The sequence below is a fragment of the Stylophora pistillata genome, chromosome 4 (assembly GCF_964205215.1).
Source record: "Stylophora pistillata chromosome 4, jaStyPist1.2, whole genome shotgun sequence".
In the NCBI taxonomy this organism is placed as follows: Eukaryota; Metazoa; Cnidaria; class Anthozoa; order Scleractinia; family Pocilloporidae; genus Stylophora; species Stylophora pistillata.
Genome location: NC_142522.1, coordinates 33,536,445 through 33,562,066, shown reverse-complemented (window position 1 = coordinate 33,562,066; position 25,622 = coordinate 33,536,445). Strand labels below are relative to the sequence as shown.

Sequence of the window (25,622 nt, the reverse complement as noted above, 5' to 3'; positions counted from 1 at the left end):
ATGGGAACAGATACGAGATAGGGCCGTCGAATCACGCTCCAAGGATGTTCTCGAAAAAAATTTGCATTAGAACAGTTGGCTCAAAATTGTAACTTTTCTGTCCAATTTCCCACAAGGCGAGTCTTTTTGGTTCGCTTTTCATTCCCAAGAGCAAAATTTATGTCCCAAGAATAGGATTATTGTTTCTGTGAAATCGAGCTGAATACCGGTTGCTCTTGACTCTCGACAACTGCCTCAGACTCCTGGTTCTCGAACTGGCTCGCAGCTCTCCTTGACCGGGAAGGCACCTGCGTTGCCGGAGAACCGGGGCGACAGTGTGCTGGAAAATGGCTACCACCCAGCCGTCTTCCTCATCCATTTAATCTTTTATTGCTCACGGGTTCTTCGTTGCTGAACGCCGTATATTATTCGCGTATGCTTTGTTCTTACATTGTTTGATGTTTTCTCACTAGCAAAGCTCAAGTTCTGTTTTAATGCTGTTCGCACACTGCATATGATTCTTATACTAATCTTTAAATCATGCCGAATTTTAACTTGCTCAATTCCACGAAGTATTCCGCAATAACATTATGGACATCTAAAAGAAGCCGCGATAAATAAGCCTAAACTTGTTTCACTTGTTTTCTGCACGAGCTGTTTCTCTATTAAGAACGACTTTTCTTGCTCAAAATGACGCGTTCACGAACTTAAAAAAAAATCTTTTAACTTAAAATCTTTTTAATCTTAAACTTTAAAACTCTATTTGTTAAATATAATTTTTAAGGAACAAAGTTATTTCCAGGGCTCTTTCCTCGGCCGTCCCCTAAGAAACAGGGAGCCTGTGAACAAGACAGGAAGTCACTATTAAAGTTTTCAGTAAGAAGCATCAACAAAATTAACAACAGCTCCTAAAGACGACGATCTAAATGATTATCTTAAAGCCATGAACTGATTATGATGATAATAATAATAACGATAATAATATTAATAATAATAATAATAATAAATGACAATAGTAGTTATAATGATGAAAGTAATAATATCAATGATAACAATTTTATTTGAAGAATTTCTTCTCATCTTCATCTCTCTTTCCTTTCTCTTCTCTTTCATGGAGCAGGATTCTGACCAGGTGGGTTTCACTTCATATTCTTAACTTTGTCTCCATCTTTCTTCTTTATTTCTCTATTATTTTATCCAAAACAGTGTTCATCAAAAACCACCAAGTGAGAGAGATTTTTAGCATATGATCGACTGACTGATCGATTGATTGATTGATTGATCTTTTCGTTCAATCACTGGCTGCTTAATTGATTGCTATGACAATTTTAGAGGTTTTTTTTTTTTGTAAGCGATCAGGCAAGCTGTTTCTTTTGCAAGTTTTATTTTTCTTCCTCTATTTTTCTTTTTTTCCATATCTCTGTTTTTCCTCACCATCGACTGGTGTTGATTTCCCAGGGGACTGTTCTCAGTCGATTCGTCGGAGGACCAATGTTCCAGAAATTCCGACGAGATAACGACCCCGAGCTAGGAGAGGTACAGAAACGTTGATATCTCACACATGCGCGTCATCGTTTATCTCTTCCACTTACTGTTAATCAATGGTTGTAAGGGTTGGGTCATGTGACTGAGAAGCTGGAAATATCACGTGTCTATGTTTTGTGTTGCGTGCCCTTACACACACGCAAACGATTGCGACGCATTTACTTATTTTTTTCCTTCGCTCATTACATGTAAACTTAACAATAATAACAGAATAATCTGTGATAATGCAAACTGTGAACGAAGGATTTTTTAAACCTAACTTTTTAACCATATTTTATAATTAGATAACATAAACTTACTTCCTCCTAAAGAGATTTTTAAAAGTCGTGTTTGTATGAGCAGCTTGTTTACGTCTTGCGTTTCCTCCGGTATTACTTGCGTGACCAAAATGACTCGTCTCAAAACGTAAATTAAGCTGTTTAGACAAAGATAACTATTTTTGCCGTGAAAACGTTTGCATAGGACAGTACTCACATTTATTTGCTAAACTTTATACTAAAAAAGAGTGAGTCTAACAGACGTTAAAAGAAAAAAAATCATCCTCGTCACAATCCCTTCTATCCCTCCATCTTAACGTCTTGTTCGCACTGTTATAATTGGCCCCGTCTTATCTTCCTTTGGGCTAGTGTTGTTCATAAATCACTCATTGGTTCTTTACTTTTTGCCTCTGAGTCTTTTCTCCTGACCATGCATCACCCTCTTTACGGGGCCTCCAATCCCTCTTGATAGTACGCCTAAAACACAAAGTGGTCTGCTAAATGTTCCATTCTTAAGTCATTATTCATGTCAAATAACATGCAGAGAAAATTAGCTCTTTGATTCGTGAAAGGAGCGTGGAGGTGAAAATATAATTGAGTTTTTTAAGGAAATGCTTGATATACTTTAAAAATTGTGTGTAACAGGGAGTTCCGATGAACGACATAGCGATTAGCTTAGCTGATGGACCATATCACTCTGGTTCGGCACAGGCTTTGTACCATCCCAATCATCAGGTAAATACAACCTTTTATTACACGACTCGGGCAGCCAGAGGGCCAATAACTAAAATCAACCAATCAAAATGCTCTATTGCCGGTCCAATATTCTCTAAGTATTGGACCGGGCACTGTCCCGAATGGTCCCGAATGATACCGCACTTGTGTCGCTTTGAACTTCAGTCTTATAATAAATCTCTTATTAACCAAGCTTGCTCGGGACCGTACTGGAAGAATATCGGCCCTCAGTCTTTTTTGTACGGACCTCGCTGCGCTCGGTCCGTACTGTCAAGACCTCGGGCCGATATTCTCCCAGTACGGCCCTCGCGCTTGGTTAATAAGATATAAATAAACCAGCTTTTATTGCCTAAATCAGTAAGATTTAGTAATTATTGAGATTCTCAGTTTATTCCGATTAGAACTGAGATTTTATATATTAAAACTGTCCCTGCTCAGCTGTCGTGGCGTTTCTAATCAAATTTTGTCCTATTGATAGAATTAAGGGGCCGACCATTTAACTTTCGAGGGGGAGTGGGTGATTTCTGCTGGCCAATTAGTGCGCAGGACCTCGGAGCGAAAGGTCTGGGTTCGAGCGCTGGCCGGGTCATTGTGTTGTGTTCGTGGGCAAGATACTTTACTCTAACCAGGTCTCTCTCAGGGGAACCTGTCGAAATACTAGGGAATTACCTTACTTGGATTAGCACCCATTTACGGGAGAATTAGCAACACTGTTAGTCACTTTGGAATATCGTAACCATAACTTGGCTCGAGTGCAGACTTAACCTTTTTTTTTCCCTTGTTACTTTCCAGCCTAATGATAGCCCATCCCGCCGTTACCGTCAAAACACACCCATTGCTCACCGATCTACGACTTCGTTAAACGAAGGACGCGGTCCGGGTGTAACGACGGCTTTAGTCGGCCCCCACCGTCGACAACTGCCTCAGACTCCTGGTTCTCGAACTGGCTCGCAGCTCTCCTTGACCGGGAAGGCACCTGCGTTGCCGGAGAACCGGGGCGACAGTGTGCTGGAAAATGGCTACCACCCAAATATGAACCAGCATATTGCCATGGCGATACGAAGTGGGCAAAGTCCTTATGCGATTTACGGTTTAGAAGAAATTGGCGACGAAGATGACTGGTGCTAGCGGTTAAAATCACGTGTGAACCACGTGCTAATGATTTGAAGGAAACTACCGTCGATAGACTTCTGTGGATTGGAACATTCGCATGCTGGTGGTTTTTGCTGATTGCATGATTTTCACGTGATCATTTTGGTACTTCGAGCTTCCTTTTGAGGTTTAAAACATATAACGTGGCTAGAAATTGATTCAGAGTGAAAAACAGATGGAGAAGACACCTTCGTTCCGTCAGCCTTCAGAGGGGAGGAAAAATTACTGTTGCCTTTCTATTAACCAAGTTTTGTAAGCCTCACTGTGCCGAGATGAAGCAGACTTCGGCCAAGAAGTGGAGGAAAATATGCACTCTTTGTTGAAGCCAATTTGAAATATAACTAGGAGAAACAGAACTCCAGACAGAATTGTTGAGTGTAGCTACTCCACTGCACTAGAACCACGCAAATTTGTTTGCTTTTGATAACAAATTTTGCAGCTTTTTCTTGAATTTGTTGTTGTCATCCACTTATTTATTTGATAATGATGGCATTTCGGATGCAATAATGCGCAATTAATTGACCTTAGTATAACTTAATATGTAGAAAAAGCGATAGATTACTAAACGTTAGGATAACAAGTGAAGCCCGCTAATAAAGAAGGCGTTTCCCTCGATATTTTTCCGATACAGTCAACCATAACACTCCCTTGAGTGTTAGCTAATTTTTCCCGGCAGACAAGGGCTTTTTACCTGTTTAAAACCTATTCTCGGTTGATGCGTTTTTGTTTTGATATGGTTTCAATTTGTGCCTTGGTCGTATTACGCTTGCGCACTTTGTAAGACGTTGAACGCTTTGAGTGGTTTGTAAACATGGCTACGTCTAGAATGAACTGAATGACAACAGAAACAGTAAAAGGCTCCAATTCTTGAACGAAAAAAAGACAACGCAAGCGCTGTGGAGCACAGGTAAACTTACAAAGCAGTGCGTCTCGCTGATTGGTCAAAAGGCAGAAATCTGTTTGCTCTGATTGGTGGACTGTCTGCACCTATCAGAGGGCTCAGAATTCAAGCAAGCACAGTTAGGTGACACACTCAGCCAAAAATTGGGTCAATCGCAAATTAGGAATGTGTCTGAGTGTGAAGTTTGTAAGTGGTAGCAATGTCTGCATTTTATTGGCACATTTGAATCGAATGGAATTCATTTTCAACACTTGTTGAAAACAGGTTAGGAGAATACAGGTCTTTCCGCGCTTCGAAGCTCAATTTTGGTTTTGGAATATCTCTACAGAATCTTCCTACCTAACAGCGAGAAGTTGTCATTTAATGCCTTTATGATGTAGTTATAGAATTAAAATATAATAATGATAATAAATTTAAAAGGACCATCGCTTTTAGCAAAGTTTTCAGTACGCAGGCAACTTGTTTCTTACAATTGCTGTTGACATTTTTTAAGTTAGAGTTCCTTTTATAATGAGTTATTCCACTTTTAGAGAAAAAATCACACAGAGCCGTGACGAATATTAATTTTTTAACCGTTATTGTTATTATTATAATTATCTCTGATAGAAGAAACTACTCGTAATAATATATTAAAATCAGCTATAGAAGATTCCTATTCTGTACTCGGTGCAGTTTATTTATAATATTATTGTAAAAATGACTTATTTATGGCTACATTGCTTTTGAAGCACACACTTCATAGTTTCAAATAATGTTCTTATTGTACATAAAGCAAATATGTAATGATTCTTTCAGACACGAGTAAATTCAGATTTGTTTTGGAGAAAGAATAAATTGCTACATTGTGACACTACTGGATACTGTGAATTTGTTTTCGCACGGACGAGAGGGCCTGGAGGGTTCATGGAATGGACAGCTGGTGCAAACATCAGTGTGCGATTTCGTGGTGTAATCCTTGCAGACTACCCCTCACCACCACCACCCCCCCCCCCCCCCATCCTGCCACGTTCTGCGACTATTCTCAACAGAACCCAGAATAACTCATAAATTGTTCATGATCAGGGACCGGTAATTATTGATCAGGGAGCAGGGATGGCGCAGTGGTGAGAGAGCTCGCCTCCCACCACTTTGGCCCGGGCTCGATTCCCCGGACCCGGCGTCACATGTGGGTTGAGTTTGTTGTTGGTTCTCGTCCTTGCTCCGAGGGTTTTTCTCCGGGTCCTCCGGTGCTCCTCCCTCCGCAAAAACCAACATTCTAAATTCCAATTCGATCCGGAAATAGTGGACAAGAAGAGCCACCCAGTGGAAGGTCCATTGCTAAATTTCCTATTTATTTCCTATTTTGATCGCCTGGGGTTGAGGAGGCGGTGAATATAGAGGGATCACTTAGTTTTCAGGGGAACCTGGATCAGTCGTCGCGGAAAGAGTATAAAGTGGGGACTATAGAAGATCGACTGCCATTTAAGGGGGAATCCTTAGAAACCTACAGAGACTAAAGGGAGTTCAATTAAATGTTATTGTGGCACAACCAACCCCTCCCCCCCCCCCTTTCCTGCCCCCAGGCAATACATAATTACCGGTCTCTTAATGTGTTGTCGTTCAAAAGCGCATTTGGTGGTTAGAGCATCCGACTAGATCACGGAGGGTCGTGGGTTCAAATCCCATCTGGAAACTCGATTTTTTAAAATTGTTTATTTCAATTACTTTGTTAGAGTTATAGGGAGGAAACTTAAATAAGGAAGGAAATAGAAATCAATCATTTAAAGCTATTTAGCTTTAGAAGAAAACAACGCTTGTAAGCTAGAATGATCATGTCGAATTGCGAAAATTCAAATTAACACTGTCAAGGTATTATACCGTAGTCTTGACATTAGCTTCACATTGTAAACCAATCAACACAGGGTAGGTCAAAAAATAGTTTTGATCGACATTAGGCACGGGGTCTTTTTACATTGCAGAGACTATTAAATCCCACTAGCCCCTCATACCCCTTTAAAAGATCGAAATGTTCCTAAGCTGTTAATGTCGCCACTATCTTTCGTACACTATTGTCAGAAGCGTTCTCAGAGTACGTTCTTCTTGACATGTAGAATCCTTCACCCTTTAGCTGGCATTTTTCATTCAGCGGGACAATTCTCACGATTTCGTTAACCCTGTTCCTCTCGACAAGGAAAAAACCTTTCGGTGACCCGTTGTGTTTCCAGGCTCCCATATCGTCGCACTTGATGTCGTCTTGATTCTACAGTTTGGAGGAGTCAACCTGGAAACATGCATTATTCTCCACATTTATAGGCTGGGAAACGCACAAGTACTCGGGGTCTTTAATAGGAGTTTAACAAGCGTAAGACCACTGTAAGCCGATTTAATCCAACAGAAAACGGGAACGCATATGCATGCATCCCCTTTGTAGGGAGTTCCAGTCGGCTGCAACGTCTGGGTATCCTCTGACTCGGAATTGCTAATGACACAAGAGTTCAAAACTTATAAGTGCTGATTGTAAGTTATAAATATACATACACAAACACACACATATAATATATATAGATTATAAATATATATATATATATATATATATATGTGAGTTAGAAAAATGCAAAGACTACGCTTTCATCCCTGCAAGCCTGTTTCGTGATTTACAATCACAATCTAAGAGTAAAAGGAGTACTAAAATCATAAAAATACTTGCAATTAAGATCACATCCAAACACCGTCACGGGTATAGTTACTAGACTAATGCGTTCGAAAATACTTGTCCTTTACATTTTGGATTCTTTTACAAATTGCAACCCTGGAGTCATTCGCAAAATTTCACCACTCTCACCAGACAGGGGACTTTAAATCTGTACTGCTTCTCTTCTGTTTCGCTTTTACAGTCCGATATTTGATCTCATTTAATGTGTATCCTTACTCTAAGTGCTTTTATATGGCTGCTCAATTCTATTAGCCTGGTGGTTATTTTGGGCAGCCATGCACTTTATTTTATTTGTTTTATTACTTTTTTTGTAACGTAAATTTAATTTAATTCAGAGGTGCAAATGAAGTTGTTGTTGTTGTTATATGAAATGATGGTGATGAGGATGAGGATGATGAGGATGTTGGTGATGATGATCGCAAAGATAGTGATGGTGATTTAAAACGTTATTGGCATTATATTTCAGTCGATATGACATTCTATACCTTTTGATTCTCCTCCTTCTCCGTTGCCACCTTCAACGTCGTGAATTGTTTCCTTGCTTTGACCTTTTTCATTCTCCTCTGCAGAGGTGCACTGTTCAAAATAGAAACATTAAACTTTTAGCTTAAAGACCAAATAAATATATTTACATTTTGATTACATCAGACACGGAAAGAGGTACTGGTTGTGATTTCTCTTATCTAAGAAGGAGAGAGCACTACCGAATGGATCGAAACAAGTTCATAGCCCCAAACTCAGATGTGAACACTTACTACTTTATTACTAATTCGTTTATTGTATTTTTATTTACATATAAAAACATTTCTCAATTGGAGTCATTTGACTTTTGACCGGTACCATGACTTAACCTCTTGAAGCATAATACGACGTTGATGTAAAAAATGTTTGGGAAATGTTAGTTATTTTTTCTCCCTAATTGACTTTGTGTATTTTTGCAGATAGCTTTAATTTTCTGTCTAAAAACTTCAGCTTGTCAAAACTGAGAAAGGATTAACATAAAAAATTGTTGAAAAACTGCATAAAACTTTCCTGACACTCGATTTTATTAGGATTTGCGATATCCCTCATGCTAATAACTAGCATAGGTTTTCTTTTTAATGAATTATATGGAGGTTGAAAACTCACCAGAAAACGCCATGTCATCCTTGCCAAGCTGATCAGGTCCGCTTCTGCAAAGGGCTGCGCTGGTTTTGTCAGCGGCTTGAACTTCCAAATGGGCATTACTGAGTACAAGAAAAAGAGAGAACTTATAGTGTCTACCTTAAAAAAGTACTAATCTGTTAGCCTTATCCTAAAACAGCTTAAAAAGAGAAAGGCTTCTACCGCTACATGAACACACAATTTTGATTGGCCTCAAATGAATTTGGCAGACTTGAGTGGAGCAACAAACGAGCTTAAAAAATAATTTGAACTCAGAGCAGACAATTCGAATGGAAGCTCGTCAACTGATGCATGCATTAAATTGGGTGCAGAATTACTTCATCACCAGGCTGAAAACGACTTTTTGTCGCAAGTGAATTCAGAGTTGCTCTGTTGTTGGCGTCAGAATAATGTCTACCACAGAGTTTGAAATTTTTTTTAAGCTGGCTTTAGAGTTGAGATGTCCACCTTATATTCACAATCATCGCTGGATTGTGCAGAGTTGTCTTTTTTCCTCGCTGGGTTGCACCAGCTAGTTCATTCAAAAATATTTCTGTCGTCCAGTTCAAAGTGTCATAGTTCGTTTCTGATGACTTCGTCGTTGTCGTTGTCACTGAAAGGGACTTTTGAGTCTAGTTAAAAAATTTTTTATTTCATTTACTGCAAATCGGGATTTTATCATTGGAAACTGAGGAATTATCTTCTACGCGCTGGTTTCAAATAAATCAAATTTCGTTGATTGTTCGTCGCGAGTGCTTTTGTTTTAAAGTCAACATAATGAAGAAAACCAAAAATAAGCAAAATCCCGATTTCTAATGGCTTCAAAAGTAATCAAAACAGTGAAGACTATTTAATTGTATGGCAACTAATGGAGGGTTTCTATAAGAGTGCAAATTAACCTGTTTCTAAATCTGAAGCCAACTGAGCATAATTTTTCTAATTTTAAGCGCTTTAAATCGAAAACTTACCCCTTTGCCAAGTTTTGGGTGTAGCCACAACCACCTTGCATTACCTTCCCTAACATGTTAAGAAGCTCACTTGCATCAGGTCGATTACTGGAATTGAAGTTCGTAGAAGCCTCGTATAAGTTCCATACATTTAACCACTCTGTCTGACATTTCTGGTGATATTTTGTGGATCCTAGAGGTTTCTTTCCATTTTCGAGAAGACGATGGATTTTATCCCTACCATCATCTCCACCTTCCTGTTTAATCTCGACTTCGAAAGGGTAATGGAGACAAGGGTTGATCATGGTAAAAAGGAGCATACCGTACGCCCAAATTTCAGCTCGTTTGAAGGCTTCCAACGAAGCTCCCCGGAGTTCCTAAAATACTTTCGCTTGCAAGGATCTCGGGTGCCATGAAGGGTACTGTTCCTCTATCAATGTTTCCAGTTCTCGACTGACACAAAGTATTGGTTTGGATAAGTTTGGAGCGACTCTCGCCAAAATCGCTTAATTTACAAATGACTGGCTCCACGTTTCACGCAATTGCAAGCTGATCTCTATCCTTTTCCTCACGCTAATGATGGTTGCTGACAAGGACATTTGCTGGTTTCAAATCCCGATGAGCTATTTCTTTACCGTGAAGGTATTTCAACCGGGCGTTTACAAAACCTGGATCGGACCGGATCGTACCGGATTAACAAAACCTGGATCGGATTGCGTCCGATTGACAAAACCCGGACCGGATCCTAAAAAAATCGGATCGCCATAAATTTCCCGCCAAAATAGTCACGTAACATCTCATGATCAAGTTTTGGCATAGAAATAAGACTGCCTTTTTTCGCAGCTCTGTGAAGCAAAGTTGTAATGGTTTTTTCGTATAAGATATTCCACAGGTGCCCCCAGCTCACTACACTAAAGGTATAGCTGTTTCGCCTAAACAGGCATAAAGAACTACAGAAAACAGACGAGGTAAGTTCACATACTTTATTATTTTGAAAACTATACATAATTATGCCCTAAGAAATTCATTTGTAGCCTTGCACACTGTACATGGTTTTTTTTAATTTATTTAAACATTAATTGTAAATTACTGACCCGTCATTGTAAATAGTTGCCGAAAAGCCTTTTTAGGAGCAATTATTAAAGATTATCGTTATCATAACGAACGTTTTGATAGAGCGCTATTACGGACTCCATACACTAGCTGTTTCATAGAGCGCTCAACTTCGACGGTCGACACTGCACTGTAATGTAACACCGCTTTTAGCAACTTGTCACAATACGCCACTTGCATTGTAACACAACACCACTTTCCCGTCACGGTCACGTCCACTCGTAATTAAACAACTATACATTTCGTATTGTGAGCTTGAGAACGTCTGTGGTTATTCATTTTCAACTACAATCAATTACGGTCAAATCATAGCGGCCTCAGTTGACCGGCACTTGCTTAGCAGGTGTCGTTACCTTCCGGGTTTTGTCAGTCGGACGCAATCCGATCCAGGTTTTGTGGATCCGGTCCGGTCCGGTCCGGTCCGGTCCAGATTTTGTAAACGCCCATTTTAACCCACTTATCACATCGCTTGCAATTTTTTCTATGAATTGTACTCCAATCCCCTCGCAGTCGTTTAGGTCAAGGCAACTCAAAAAATTTTTCAATGAACTCATCTTTTCTTCACCTCCGAAAGTACCAAGGTCAAAGTACACATACTCTAACATCATTGCCACAGGCTCCTTACAAACGGCCTTGAACGATGATACAATGTTCTTGAGATGTAACTCGTTCAATATGTTGGTCTCCTTTACGAACGTTTCCGTAAAGTCCTCAGCTGTACTGAGCAGCTTTTTCACTACCACCTTTTCGCCCGGCTTTTCTTTCGGTTCATATTGGGTGACAAAAACCGCTCCGAATGTGCCTTGTCCTATCACATCTTGCCCGGCTAATTCTTCCCAGCTAAACTGCGGCAGGCCATCAAACCGATCTAGTTTTTTATGTTTACTGGCAAAAGCCAAGGGAAACTTAAATTCAGTCATGTTTACCGTAAGTTCATCCTCGGAGACCCAGGGGCAGTGAGTCGATTTCAAGTTAAGGGCAGAAGAGCCCCTGGGGACATTGTCTTACAAGACTAGTTCCAAACGGTCGCAGTCGTTCTGGCATCTGATTGGTGCCAGAAAATCTTTGTGTTTTTCTGCCCAATCAGAGTGAAGTGTCGTTTGGAGTCCTTTCGTGTGTTCTAACACGCACATATTCAACAAGCTCTGTTGCTCCCTATGTTTGTCTCGGCCGTGCGACGAAGCTTTGCGCGAGGTGAAAAGTTTCAGTCTCAACACACAATGTAAGAGAAATCGATCAGATTGTCCGCGAAATCTTACCGGAAATTATACTGAATACTTTCGCAGGTATCACAAGAGAACGAGTTTAAAAGTTTGCGATGTTCGTATAAAACATAATGGTTGCAAGCATTGATATGTCGCTTTAAAAGTTAGATGAGATGTAAGCCTAAATCTTTCAAGATTTTTTTGTACAATTTGTTGTGACTGAAACTTTTTCAATCCCGTGAAGTTATTTCGTCGCACGGGCCACGCAGGTATGTCAAGCAACTGGCGCTTACGCTTACGTAGCTTTTTGTGCGCGCCAAATTCTAATCGTTGCTTTGTAGTAAAGTCTTTAAAATATGGCCAAACTTGCAGAGAACATTAAGTACGTGGACGACCTCCAGCAAGCGCTTAAAGAAAGCTTAGCTGTGTTTCCGGTTAGCTAATTAAAATCTGAACAAAAACTAATCATCGAGAACATCGTGGAAAGGAGATATGTTTTCGGACAGTTACCGAAGGGGTTTGAAGAAAGTTAATCTTTCAACTGCTGCGTTGAGTGTTCAAATTCTTGAGCTCGAAAGGCCACGGCCTCTCTTCTAATCCCTTGGTCATTGTCACTTCACCTCTTTTGTCGATTGTTGAAGACCAAGTTAATTACCTTTGATCATTGGGAATCGATTCTGCTTTCATTGGGGAAAACAAAACCAAAGACAAAGAAATATTGGATGGAAAGGGCGAGCTTGCTTTTATTGTAAATGTCAGCTTAGTACATGGTTATCTACCCACATCTAATAAACAAAAGTTACCATGTTTAGCTTTTCTTTTCAATTTTTTAAGCGAAGATTAGATTAGATTTTTGCCGGGAGTGCACAAAAAAATGCGTAAGCGCCAGTTGCTCGACATACCTGCGTGGCCCGTGCGACGAAATAGCTTCACGGGATCGGAAAAGTTTCAGTGACAGCAAATTATACAAAAAAATCTTGAAAGATTTAGGGTTACATCTCATCTAACGTTTAAAGCGACATATCAATGCTTGCAACCATTATGTTTTATACGAACCTCGCAAACTTTTAAACTCGTTCTCTTGTGATACCTGCGAAAGTATTCAGTATAATTTCCGGTAAGATTTCGCGGACAATCTGATCGATTTCTCTTACATTGTGTTGCTGAGACTGAAACTTTTCAACTCGGGCAAAGCTTCGTCGCACGGCCCAAACAAACATAGCGAGCAACAGAGCTTGTTGAATATGTGCGTGTTAGAACACACGAAAGGACTCCAAACGACACTTCACTCTGATTGGGCAGAAAAACACAAAGATTTTCTGGCACCAATCAGATGCCAGAACGACTGCGACCGTTTGGAACTAGTCTTGTAAGACAATGTCCCCAGGGGCTCTTCTGCCCTTAACTTGAAATCGACTCACTGCCCCTGGGTCTCCGAGGATGCCGTAAGTTAAACAAGACGCGTAAATATATATTCCCTTCCCGCCGTTTCCCGCCATCTAAAGCAGCTTAGGGAGAATTTGGCTTTTTGATATGTTGTGGTACTTCTCTTTATACTGAATGGACATATTTTTTCCCATGATTTTTTTAAGTGAAGGGTAATATATGAAAATTCTGGTTACACAATTGACGATAAAGTCAAACCAATTGAAATCAGGAAAAAAAAAATCATAACACTACCATTAGACATAAGGGATATGTTAATTGTACATTCTCCCAACTGTTGATTGTCACTGAACCTTTGCACATTTATATTCACGTGAATATTATAAATACCATCATGTATTCCCACCCATTTCACCGAATCACCGTCCCTTGGTCTGCAGTACTTTTAACGATATCGAATCAACTAGTGATAAAGCTTCGGATTAAAGCAAACTTGAACCTTGAGGCGGGATTTCCATTCTAGCATAGTTTTACCTGGGTAAACAGTCATGAATTTTGATGGATTCACTGGTGTGAAATTGAAAAAAAAAACAATAACAACAACTTCTCCGCAGACCGTTCATTTATTTGGTCGATTTCATTTCACTCTTCTAAAGATTACTCATTTTAAAGATTCTCGCTTTTAAAGATTCTTCCTTTTAAAGATTCTCGCTTATAACGATTCCCGCTTTTAAAGATTCCTCCTTTTAAAGATTCTCGCTTATAACGATTCCCGCTTTTAAAGATTATCCGTTTTAAAGGTTCCTTCCTTTAAAGATTCCCGCTTTTAAAGATTCCCCGTTTTAAAGATTCCCGCTTTTAAAGGTTCCCATTTTAAAGATTCCCTCATTTAAAGATTCCTCGTTTTAAGAATATTTTTGCTTTTAAAGATTCCCGCTTCTAAAGATTTCCCGTTTTAAAGATTTCCCATTCCCCATTTCCCATTCCACATTACGCATTTCCCATTCCACATTACCCATTTCCCATTCCACATTACTCATTCCCCATTCTAACTGAGATATTTAGAAGAAGAAACACGAGAATTTCCGGAATCAAATGCGAACCAAAACTTAAATTCCCCAGGGAAAGAATGCACCCGATAACGGGAGAACCTGAGGCATAGTTATGAGGACAACTCATGTGACTTTTTTGGCACGTGTGATTGGTTTTCAGCAGGTTTAAATCGACGCGCCGTTCCGCGCCAAATTTTGAATGAACTTGTGTCCGACCACACGTGAAAATCAATCAGTTTGTGCGTGAGAAAAAGGCGAGCCGACAGAACAAAAGCTTTCATCTTTGCTATCGTTTACAACGAAAATTGTCTCCTTTGAAACGACAGCTGAGAGGAAAAGGATTAGGAATTTGCCGGCAAATTTTACACCATGAGCGCCGTAAGAAGAAAATTATTTAGGGAAGGATCGAATACTTGGGCTCCGGATCAAACAATCGCTCAAAGGCCAACTAACGAAGCAGTTGAAAATGACCGCACAGAAATTGTCGAATACACTGTTGTAAACGAGGGAGATGTAGTTCTGAAAGAGCCAAGTGTAGAAACTCCACATGGATTAAAAACGCCCCAAGAAAATGTGTTTCGACCGACGACTCCTTCGTGCTATGAGAAGGTAAATTACTTGTATCTGTTACAATTTGTTTCTCCGTAGTCGAGTCACTCAATTCACGTTCGTTTAACTCAATTTCTAAATTTTTAGGAAATTTAAAACAAATTGTAATTCGTACACTTTGCTTAAAAGTAAAGATTACGTGAAGTTTTAAGTAATCTCTAATCCGAGTAGGACTCTAAACAACATGTTGTAATTAAGATTTAAAAACTTCACTGTAATTCGGTAAGCTCCTCCGAGTTAAAATCTTCCCTTAATTCTCTTGGGCTCGCTTTTATGTCTTCCTAATTTGTAGAGAAATCCCAATACACAGTTTTTACGAGAATCACTGATTTTTTTTGCTAGGATCGTGAAAAGAAACTTCTGATTATTCACGAGGCAGACGATGAAACCGTTCGCAAAGGATGGGCAGGAAAACAGACACTTGAAGGGATACAAGTTGTAACATGTCAATGTGCAAACCTGATTTCAGTCTGTACAAAAGAAACATTTCTAGTTATTTTCCTCGACATATCCTCAGTGACAGGAAACGCTCAAAAAATATTTTCAACTATAAGGTAAGTACTTTAAAAAATGTCGACAAAGCAGTTTTAAATTACTTTGAGAGTACACTTTGTAGCACACGCGGCGTGCCGCCGAACAATGGCAGAAAGGTGTGATGTAACAAACGAATATCATTTTCTGATTCGAAGAACTTCTATTTTGAGGATAACAATAGGTCAAAACTAGCATAAAAAGTCGATAAGCAGTAATTAAAAATTCTTCTACGATTCAATAAACTATAATTTATTAATTTTAATCGATACATTGGACTTAAATCTGCTTTAGTAGTCCTATACTTGTCTTTGTCTGATGTATTTTATCCTTTTCCTCTCAGCCTGGTGTTAATTCTTAATTCGTTTTATCTTCGTTTTATGTGAGAAATTTGCAGCATCTTATATTATTCAATTCAATTAATAATGCTAATGATTCGTATGCATTCCTGAACCCCATGCAGTACAAAAAATAATATTTAGAGCAGAAAGCTGAGATTTAATTGAATGTTTTTCATCATCAAGTAATCAAATAATTTTACATGTTAACAAATAAATGCTTTTCAAGATGAAAACTTCACCTGCCTGCATAGCAGAATTTACTTCAAATTTAACAGATCACTCGATTACTTTTACAAATCACTCTAGGTACAATCCCAATTCTCTGAACCGTTCAGTAGCAATAATTGGATTAACACAAGAAGGAAGTAAAGGTATGTTACAAAATCATATTTTTCATTAAGAAGCTGATCACATAGATCTGCTCTTTTGGTGGCTTTTTTAAATCAAATTCACAATTTTTTTTTTTTTTTTTTTTTTATCACCAAGAGGACTTCAGCTCCCCTGAAATAAATGGCATCATTCAGCTTCCAGTGACGGATGAAAAAGTGAATCAGGTTTTGTTGAAGTGGGCTGGGCACAAGTCATGTGAAGGTCAGGATCAAAACCACCAATATTGACAACCTGCCTCCACCACTCTTAAGGGGATTAGTTCTTAACTTATAAACACTTTGTAGAATATTATCCTCTTAAATAAAACTACCATCTATTCTTGCCTAACCTACAGCACTAACTACTTTCAACAACTGACTCTGGAAAGCTGGTTTACCAACTTAGAACAGACTCCCCTAAACTTCTGTCAACTACTACCGGCTCCATACAAATGACTCATTCACGACATTGACATTACAAACAAACCAAACAGAATGACCTAACTTTACAGGTGGATTGAAACAGACCAATCACAATGGTCTAACGCCACTTGAGTCTTACAACCAATAACATCACGGCAAAACTGACCAATCATTTTACACAAATTGTACCAAGAACATTCTACTGACAACAACTATTCACTTGACTCTGATGATGACTTCGCATAAGTTGTCAAAATGTCATTCACCACCACCAACAACAGTCATTCTCAGGACTACAATCACCTGGACAATCACATTACACTTCCATAGTCTATTCCTCCATTGGTTAAGGTATGAGCTAGATAGGCTTCCAAATAGTCAACATTTTTCCATGTTATGATTATGAAACTGTTTCCTGAATAATGTATAAAATGGCACTTCCAAGCCCCTGAAAATGAAAATTTCCAGGAGAGAAGCATGCTTCCACAACCTCCTACAGACTTTAGGTGCACACTCCATAAAAGGAAACTCTTTATGCTCTTGAGTGCTCAAATGAATTTATAGTTTCACACCATTTCAGGCATGCCATTGACACCAGAAAGTCCAGGAGGAAAGACTCGTTCAGCTGTATCAAAATCTACAGGAAAAACCAAAGAAAACACAGAGGAGACTTTGTCATTACTTGTAAAATATTCAACACCACTACCAATTCAGTAAGTGGGCTCCCTAAACCATTCAGATCTGGGCCAGTTATTGACCCTTACTGAACCAGGATGTTGCAAACACGAGGCCACTTTAATAGTACACATGATCTAGTGTATCACAAATCAATCACTGATTTAAAACTGGTATCATTATGTTTTTAGACAAAATTATAGTAATAGAGTATCCCAGGCAGACAACTCAGATGGAACACTGGAATCCTTCTGCAAAGTCTCCACACTCCACAACAACCAATCAGGGCCCCCCTATCAACAGCCATGTCACCTTGGCCAGTTGATTCCTGTCAATAGAAATAGCTTTGCTGATCTATCACAGAACAATCAAGTCACAGAAGAGGACAGGTTACATCAACAAAACAGCAATACTGCTTCTCCACAAAACTTTCTCATTGGTGGAAACCAGATCCAAAATCAACCTTTATCATCACTGATTCTCCAACGATCAGCACCAGATCACATGCCCACCCAGGAAGATCATGTTTCTGTTCATGTTCCCCCAAATGCAGTCAACACAGTGTATCCTGAGCATTATAATCATACTTATTACCACATACAAGCTACAGATCAAAACAGACCAAACACTATTCCACCACATTTCGTTGCCATCAATCCACCCCCTCTGCATCCAAACACACGAGTTCAAAACCCTGGAGGCCTAACATCACAGGCAGCACCCAAGGCAGATCTCTCTGTGGTGACCACCCAAGCATCACCTGATGGAGAAGGTGGGAAGATAGTCGGCCGTCCGGCATATATGATCAGTGGACAACTGGGCAGCAAAGATATGAAAATCACGTTACTTCATGATGACCTGTCCAAACACAGTTCCAAAGAGAGGATTAGAAGGTAACAGTGCCAACATATTTACTGCTAAACTGTTAAGTTCAACACAAAAGGGATAATATGTTTGTCCAATTCTCATAAATAGTGGTAAGTGTTTGATCCCTACAGAGGGGAAGGGAGGCTGTCACAACTAACTAATTTGACTTTGTCTTTGGCTAATTACAGTGACAATGTAACAGGTAGGATCACTGGACTAAAAGTAATTAGGGATTCTAGGTGTGACAGAGTCACTTAGGCTTATTTCCTACTTAAAACATGTTTGTTCTGTTTATTTTATTTTATGGAATTTTAGTGATTTGTCAGTAATGTTAGTAATGTGTTAATTGTGTTAGTAATGTGTTAATTGTATTATTCCTTTAACTGCCGATTTCCCATATGTAATTCCTGTTTAATTGCCGATTTCCCCTATGTAATTCCTGTTTAATTAACTGCTCCTAGCCCAAATTTGGTTTTAAGTTATTTTTACCTTTTCCTGTATTTTACTATAAGTTACAACCGTTTGCTCGGTGAGTTCAGTTGAATTGTTGCCTTCCTGAGAGTGCCTTTAAAGCGGATTCTAAGCTATACTAGCTTTTGTGTCACTCGTTCCCGTTTTTTTATTGTACCGTTGCATTTATTTCCTGTGTAATAAACTTGTAAATCTTCCCTCGGATCTTTTGTTCTTACGTCAACCGTTTTGGCGGTCTTACATAGGGATAACACCATTATTTCTTCTGCAGAGAGAAAGGGTGATTTTGATATCCTTCTACAGAGTAAGAAGTGCAAAAAGCACATTTATACTGTCGAGCAGCATTTCCTCCTACTGCCAGTGTAAATTTTAAGAAGTACAGTTACAGCTCTCTAGGTCTATGTTACATTAACAAACCACGCGTGAAACATCCAGCCTGGTGAAGTACTGTGCATTTGTCAATAGTAGTCAATAGCAAGTTAGCTATGCAGTATTTGACTACACTAGAGGGAAATATCATGCAGAAAAAGGGGAAAAGTATTTGCCCTGCCCATCATTCTAGATTATCTCAGTCTGTTCTTCTGATGAAATCCTCACTTCATTGTGTTTTCTTCTAGAGAACGAATTAAAGAAAGTTGTGATCAGCTACGCTTTTTGCTGCCAAGTGTTGCCGGAAAAAAATCTGATATGGCATCTGTAAGTAATTAATAAAAATTTGATTCATGTACTTAAAAAAAAAAAAAATTAAACCTGGTACCATATGTTTGTGACAAAACAAAGTTTTTCTCAATGTTGTATTTGCCTAAATTAAATGATGATGGTTGATTTAAATCATACTTTTAAAATTGCAATTACAAATAAATTTTCATTGCTGATCAGATTCTTGAAATGACTGTGAAATATGTGAGAATGATCAAGGAAAGGCTTCCACCAGCTGTCCTTCAAGAGGTAGTTCTAATTGTTATTATTCATTGAATAACACTTGGCTGTCTTCTCAGACTACTTGAAAGGTTGAAGGAAGTGAACAAAATCTCAAGAAAAATTATACAGTGAATTATACTGCAGAAAAGTATTTTGCACATGAGATTCCACCAAAAGCATTGTGTATTGAAAATAACAATCATTAAATGTAACTTGGGAACTTTTCTGACCCCCAACCCTTTTTGATACTTCCATAGTGATTTGCTGTTCACCTGTACAGGTTCTGTTCCCTTGACAAATCAACAGTGGTTTGGTGTGGTTTGTACTCTTATCAACAGCTACAACATTCATTGTCACAGTGGTCAAAATATTGTGGACTCACAAGGCACAGACAATTGAGTCCACAACAAATTTGATTTTCCATTTGTTAGTCTCAAAGTTATCAAATTATTTATTAAATAGTAGGTTAGTTTACTTACCGGCTACCCTGTTTACTTTAATATTTCCTTAAGAACACTTGTTGGGACTATTTACTAAGCTACATGTAATCTATTGGTAGGCATGACCTCTTTTGCAACCAATGTTGTTCAAAGTACAACCTCTAGATTATATATATAAACTTAAAAACTTGTTCTTTCAGATCTCTCAGAACATCGCTGACACAACTACTATACTTCCTAGAAAAAGAAATAAAGAATTATCAGCAAACACTAAACAAGCACGTCCAAGGTAGTAAATGGAAACATTCATCATCTCTCAATAACTTCAAAAAGGGATATTTAATCTACATTTCAAATACACTTTTTAGTTTAGATGAAAACTTTAAGGCATTTGTAGGATGTTTTTAGGCAAAGGTAAACCTTGTGACAGTTACCATGATGATAATTCATAGAATATGATAACTACCTTTGAATATAGAATATGATAACTAACTTTGCTGACCTTTTTTGCTGGTTAATACTTAGTTCTTATTAACCGAATGGGAGGTCTGTATGGTAGAATCTTGACCGAGGTCGTCAGTACAGACCGAACTCAGTGAGGTCTGTACCAGTGACCGAGGTCAAGATTCTCCCATACAGACCAACCTAGCTCAGTTAATAAGATGTTTATTATATGGCTGTGTCTTATATGCCAATTTTATTATATTCTTTGTACCTTTTCTTTCTAGACCAGTCTAGATGTTGGTCTAGATGGGAAAATCTAGACCGCTTTCAATATTGATTTCAGCCAATCAAATTCGTGCATTTGGTAGTTCCCAGTCCTTGTGAGACATGGCCATATAATAAATAGTAATACACTTAATAATTGCTTAGTTTTGTGGTAATCTGCCTGCAGAAGATTAGGGGTAGGCTTAATCAAGACTCGTTGTAGTCATTTTTCTACTCTATTCAAGACAAAAATTGCACTAGATTGTGACATATCAGCTTTACGACACTACACCTTGCATATTCAGACAATGTAGTGAACTGTGTACTGGCAGCATTTACACCTTATTCAAATCCTTGTTTCTGGAAAGACTTCTTGCACAAGATGGTAACTGGTGTAATGTCATACCTTGCTGAAAATTATACACTGCTTGGATGTATGGCCTGTCAATGCAAATTACAGTATCTCCTTTGCCTTGCAATTTAACAGGCTGCATTAGTTAAGTTTTCATTGCAGATTTGCACCACCTGCTAATGTTTGTGAGGGACCACCTGGATTACCACACCCTTTACCACCATTCTATATGAGGTCTGCACCATTTCAAGGCAAAGCCCCAGCAATTGTAACCACAACAGGTCCCATGTATGTGCCCCACCTACATATCAGGCCCAGTCATGAACACACCCAGATCCCTTTACAACAGCATCACATTCATCAACCTGAGCCAGCTAGCTTCAGACTGGCAGCATCACCTCCTTCTGTATTCAACAGCTGTAACAATGGGAATACAGTTCGAGGTACAAATACATTTCAGCATCAATCAGCACATGAACATGTCACAATTAATCCACACCAAGATTACAATGCAACTCACTCATCATTCCACTCCAAACACATCTATCATGGAAACCATCCTCCCATCCCCCCTGTGCCTGGCCACAATTACGACATGCCACAGCAGTGGAGTTTTTTAAAGCTTCCTCCCATTGGAAACATTTTTCATTCCTTAGGTTCAGGTAATTTAAGCCAAGAAAGTGTTAAACATGATCCTAGTGAGTCTGGAAGATCTACACCAACAGATCCTTCATCAATGACTCCTCCACTTTGGGAGAGCAGTGGAAATCTCATGAGTTCAGGCCGACAAGATCATGCTCATATCAACAGTCCTGTAATGTTTAAAGGTACATCAATGTAACACCTGAAAAGAAAAAGCTCTACTTGAAACAAAATGAAAATTTCTTCCAACACGAAAATGTAGGAGAACAACATAGCTTATTGAAGCAAGAGGTAAAAGAAAGCATTGTCTTGTTAGGTTAACAATCCAGCTTAAAACTCCTGGAAAAAAATTGGTTTCAAAAAGCAAAGTTCATGTTTGTTCTTAATAGCTGCCACTTCTACAGAATTTGTCTATTTATTATATCTTTCCAAAATAATTCCACTTTCTTGAATGTCAGAGTTTGTGTAATGAGATAAGACAGCCAAAAATAAATAAAAACAGATTAATTAAAGAATTTGGAGAACCACTCCTTAAAGAAAGGGATAAGAAACCATGAATTCATAAGAGCACACAAAGCTTTAGAAAAATGCATAGCAGATGCAGTCAATATTTGAGAAAGACCTCCTGGTGTTCAGTTTATTTGTAGAAGGGTTAGCTCTTCAAGAAAGTAACGTACCAAGAGATACAAAAATGCTTTCATTGGTGTGTAGAAAGCTCGAGAACTGCCCATTTTGTATGGTGCCTCTTACTGTGTTTTCTATGCAAGCAAATGGAAATCCAAACAGATGCAACAACAATTGTGCGAGTTGAAATCACAATTTTCACTCTGAATTTAAATCAAATTGGTTTTAATTCTGTACATCAGATCAAACTCAAAATAAGAGGCAGGTCTAGAATGTATATGGTTGCTACTGGCTCTTAAGAAGAGCCACACATTTGCACAGCTTAAAGTAATGAGTTATGCTAAAAATAATCATTGTAAATAATTATTGCAGTTCATAAATTACTTGAAACTTCTGCAAGCTGCTTTAAACTAGAAAAAGGCAATTTATCTCTTCAACAATGTGATATCTTCATCATTTTTCAACCAAGGAAGTAAAATCATTTTTAATTTGGGGTTAAATTACTCATCACTTGCTCACTAAAGGCTAGGGTCATGTTGTTCACAGCTAGGTAAAGATAACCCAGGATCAGTGTGAAATCTGATTTAAGATATGAAAGCTTTAAAAGAAAATTCAGTACAATTCTTTTGATCTACAATTTGATGAATGGCTGCCCTTCAGAGAACAGAGAAAAATTATCCATGAAAGGCTTTTGAACAATGGGATAAATTCCTGATTAAAATTTAATCCTGGGTTGGCACTAATCAGCCTGCAAAGAACTGGGCTCAGTAAATTTATTTGTGTGAAGTAGCAAGTTTTGGGTCCATAGTTTCCTGATCATTAGTTTTTAAGCCTTCTATAAAACCTTACAGATTGACAACAGTTACTTCATCCGAGTAACATAACCAGATATGAAGTATGAAGTGTTTCCTTTTTCTCTTGAAAAAAGTAGAGGATATTTTGTAACATTGTTGAAGAGGTGCATTTCCTGAAGCAAAAATTTTAAAATAGGTATTATTTCATAAAAAAAAATTACATTCGGTCTATTTTCTTGAGTTTCAAATATAGCTATGTATCAGGAGGTAAGGCTTCATTCCTCACATTTTAACACAATTTTAAGTCATTAGTTACGTTTACAGATTGCCTTGAGTCATCCTTCAATGTGTATCTGAATGAAGGGATATTTTGATATTTGAAGTGCATCAAAAATGTTTCTTAGGGATGTTTTAGCCCAACCAGAAATACAAAAACAAAATAAAATTTGATATTATCAGTGGCCTTAAAAAGTTTGACACATTTTCTATGGTTACAATTATTAAACTTACAGACTTGGTAAATAAATTATCATGAAATTACCCAGCTTATTGTCTCAAAAATTGGTCTTTATTACAATAAAAATATCCATATTTATCCTGTACAGTAATATCCAGACTGTATAAAAATACTCTATTAATATATACCCTTGTGGACAGCTTGATTAAGGAAGGGGAAAAGGGTATACTCTGAACAAGCAGAGCGGCATGAGTATGTCTTATATTTTGTTCAGGGTATGCCATTAATATGGATCTGCAAACATCTCATCAGCTAACCTTGATAAATTAGTAAACATAATGAAAAAAATTGTCTATCATTTATTTTCTCTTGCACAGAATTGCTTTAAGCAATTCACATGTGTAAATATTCCCCTGCTAAACCTGTGGAATCTGACAATATCTTCAAGGTGTATCTTAACTTTCAACCCTTGTATCCTGTGCAATGGAAAAAAATCCTTTTAAGTTGTTACATAAGCAGAGAAAACCTTTTAGTTCTCAGATTTGATCTGAAAAGTTAGATCTGTTTCAAAGGTTAGCAGTTTATATGCATTTTGATTTGTGCACTGTAAAGAATATTTAGTGGATAATGAAAACAAAAGTATCTATTTTGTTAGAAAATATGCCTGTTTATTTGTCTGTGGACATTACCTATTTCCTTGAGCTTTGCTATCTGAAAATCCGTTCAACTTGCACAACAGATCAAGTCCACAGGCAATGTATCTGGACTGGAGCCATCAAGAGCAGGTTGCACAGAAGCATAATAATACAAAGCAACCGCTTTCTTTGCATAATGCAAGGTTTCAAAAGCGTTTTCTCCGTGGTTACTGGTAGTGGAAGAGGTAACTGTAACAATTAAACAAGTGGTACAAATTGCAGGAGCACCAATAAACCACTGTAGTTTTAATTGGAGCTACTGAATCAGGGTGAGGTTTGGAAATGTCTACACTATTATCCTTGTCAAAATTTCAGTAACAATGTCCTCATACCATTATCTCCTGATTCTTGACAGAGATCCAAAAGTTTGTTCGAATATTTTTTCAATAGCGACTTTTCCATTCTCTGGTAAAGCCCTTGTCCCGATGCCTGTAAAATTTAAAGTCAGCCTAGGAGGTTCACAACGCACAAATTTCTTCTTGCGATACTCGAACTGTTTCCACAAACCATTCACAGTGTCAAACACAAACACAGGCTTTATGGAATCAATTGCCATTTGAACGGCCCATCCTGTACCACCCTCAATGGTGCTTCGACTCGCACTAAGTTTGCCAATGGCAAACACACCGTTTGAATCTCTCACTTGGTACCAATTACGACGAAGTAAATTATTTACGAAGTTATTTCTTGTCGGGAAATGCCTCTTTAAAGTCTTGTTCGCTTTATGCAAGAATTCATCGGCCTGTTTCAATTGTTCGTTATTCAAAACAACTCTAGCAGAAGTTTTTCCTCCGTGGGCCTTGAAAGAAAATGCTTGTACGCGAACACCGTACTTGGTGCCCAAATTTTGCCAGTACGTGTCACTGCCATTAGCAGCACCGCTGAATAGAGTGTAATGTCGCGGATTTCCCAAGTAGTTGTCTTCTATCCTTTGTAAAGTTTCTTCTAGGAAACCTTTTTCCAACTCGTCCTCATCAAAATCATCAAGATCAAAGAATGCATCCTCAAATGAGTTCGGCATTTTAAGCGCCAACTATGAAACACCGTTAGAGTGAGCTTTGACTGAACGGCACCGACAAATCTGAAGAACGCATGCGCATGCGTCAAGTTTTGGCGCGGAAAAAGGAATTATGGGCCGATATTATTTGCTCGGTTGATGATGATGATGATGATGATGATGATAATGATGATGATGATAATGATGATAATGATGATGTTATTTAAATTCGGATGAAAATGAGGCTTGTTAGGCCTCTAGCAATAGAGATGCTAATATACCGAGGAAAATATAAATTACAGAGTTTAAAAATAAATATAAGTCTAAATATAAATAATGATATAAAATTACAAATTACTTAGTTTTCTTATCTCATTCCTGAAAGGGCCAAATCCTGCCATTAATCTTAGCTTATCAGGTAATGTATTCCAAGCCTTAGCAGCAATGTAAGAAGTCGATTTAAGGCCGTAAGTTGTGGTCTTAGCTTCAAGTAAAACAAGTTTGTCTTTTCCCCAAAGATTTCTCTTATTTTCTCTTACTTTAAATAAAGATTGAATATACTGAGGCATATTGTTATAGAGGGCTTTAAAAATGATTAAA

The 25,622-nt window shown here is 38.3% G+C and overlaps 3 protein-coding genes and 1 pseudogene across 5 annotated transcripts in view; 2 read left to right on the top strand and 2 right to left on the bottom strand.

Moving 5' to 3' along the window:
- Positions 1-5,422, top strand: part of LOC111332340 (voltage-dependent calcium channel type A subunit alpha-1) — a 50,475-nt gene extending 45,053 nt beyond the window's left edge. The window contains exons 41-44 of one of the 3 annotated variants that reach the window (XM_088756533.1): positions 1,100-1,111; positions 1,438-1,515; positions 2,427-2,516; positions 3,309-5,422. In XM_088756533.1, the coding sequence (XP_088612659.1) occupies positions 1,100-1,111; positions 1,438-1,515; positions 2,427-2,516; positions 3,309-3,644 (516 nt within the window). In that variant the 3' untranslated portion in view covers positions 3,645-5,422. The remainder of the gene's footprint in view (positions 1-1,099; positions 1,112-1,437; positions 1,516-2,426; positions 2,517-3,308) is intronic. The other 2 variants (XM_088756534.1, XM_088756535.1) reach the window with 2 other exon arrangements.
- A 2,807-nt stretch (positions 5,423-8,229) lies between these two features.
- Positions 8,230-11,384, bottom strand: LOC148733425 (uncharacterized; annotated as a pseudogene).
- Positions 11,385-14,272: 2,888 nt separating this feature from the next.
- LOC111332339 (uncharacterized) lies at positions 14,273-23,345 on the top strand. Its single transcript, XM_088758481.1, has 10 exons — positions 14,273-14,716; positions 15,059-15,270; positions 15,895-15,959; positions 16,075-16,179; positions 16,960-17,092; positions 17,246-17,947; positions 19,010-19,088; positions 19,272-19,340; positions 19,954-20,042; positions 20,976-23,345. The coding sequence occupies exons 1-10, from the start codon at positions 14,477-14,479 to the stop codon at positions 21,652-21,654; spliced, it is 2,373 nt and encodes a 790-aa protein (XP_088614607.1). The 5' UTR covers positions 14,273-14,476; the 3' UTR covers positions 21,655-23,345.
- A 74-nt stretch (positions 23,346-23,419) lies between these two features.
- LOC148733424 (uncharacterized) lies at positions 23,420-25,112 on the bottom strand. The gene has a single exon (XM_088758480.1). It carries the CDS (start codon positions 25,044-25,046, stop codon positions 24,360-24,362), a length of 687 nt encoding a protein of 228 aa, XP_088614606.1. The 5' UTR covers positions 25,047-25,112; the 3' UTR covers positions 23,420-24,359.
- Between the last annotated feature and the right edge of the window lie 510 nt (positions 25,113-25,622).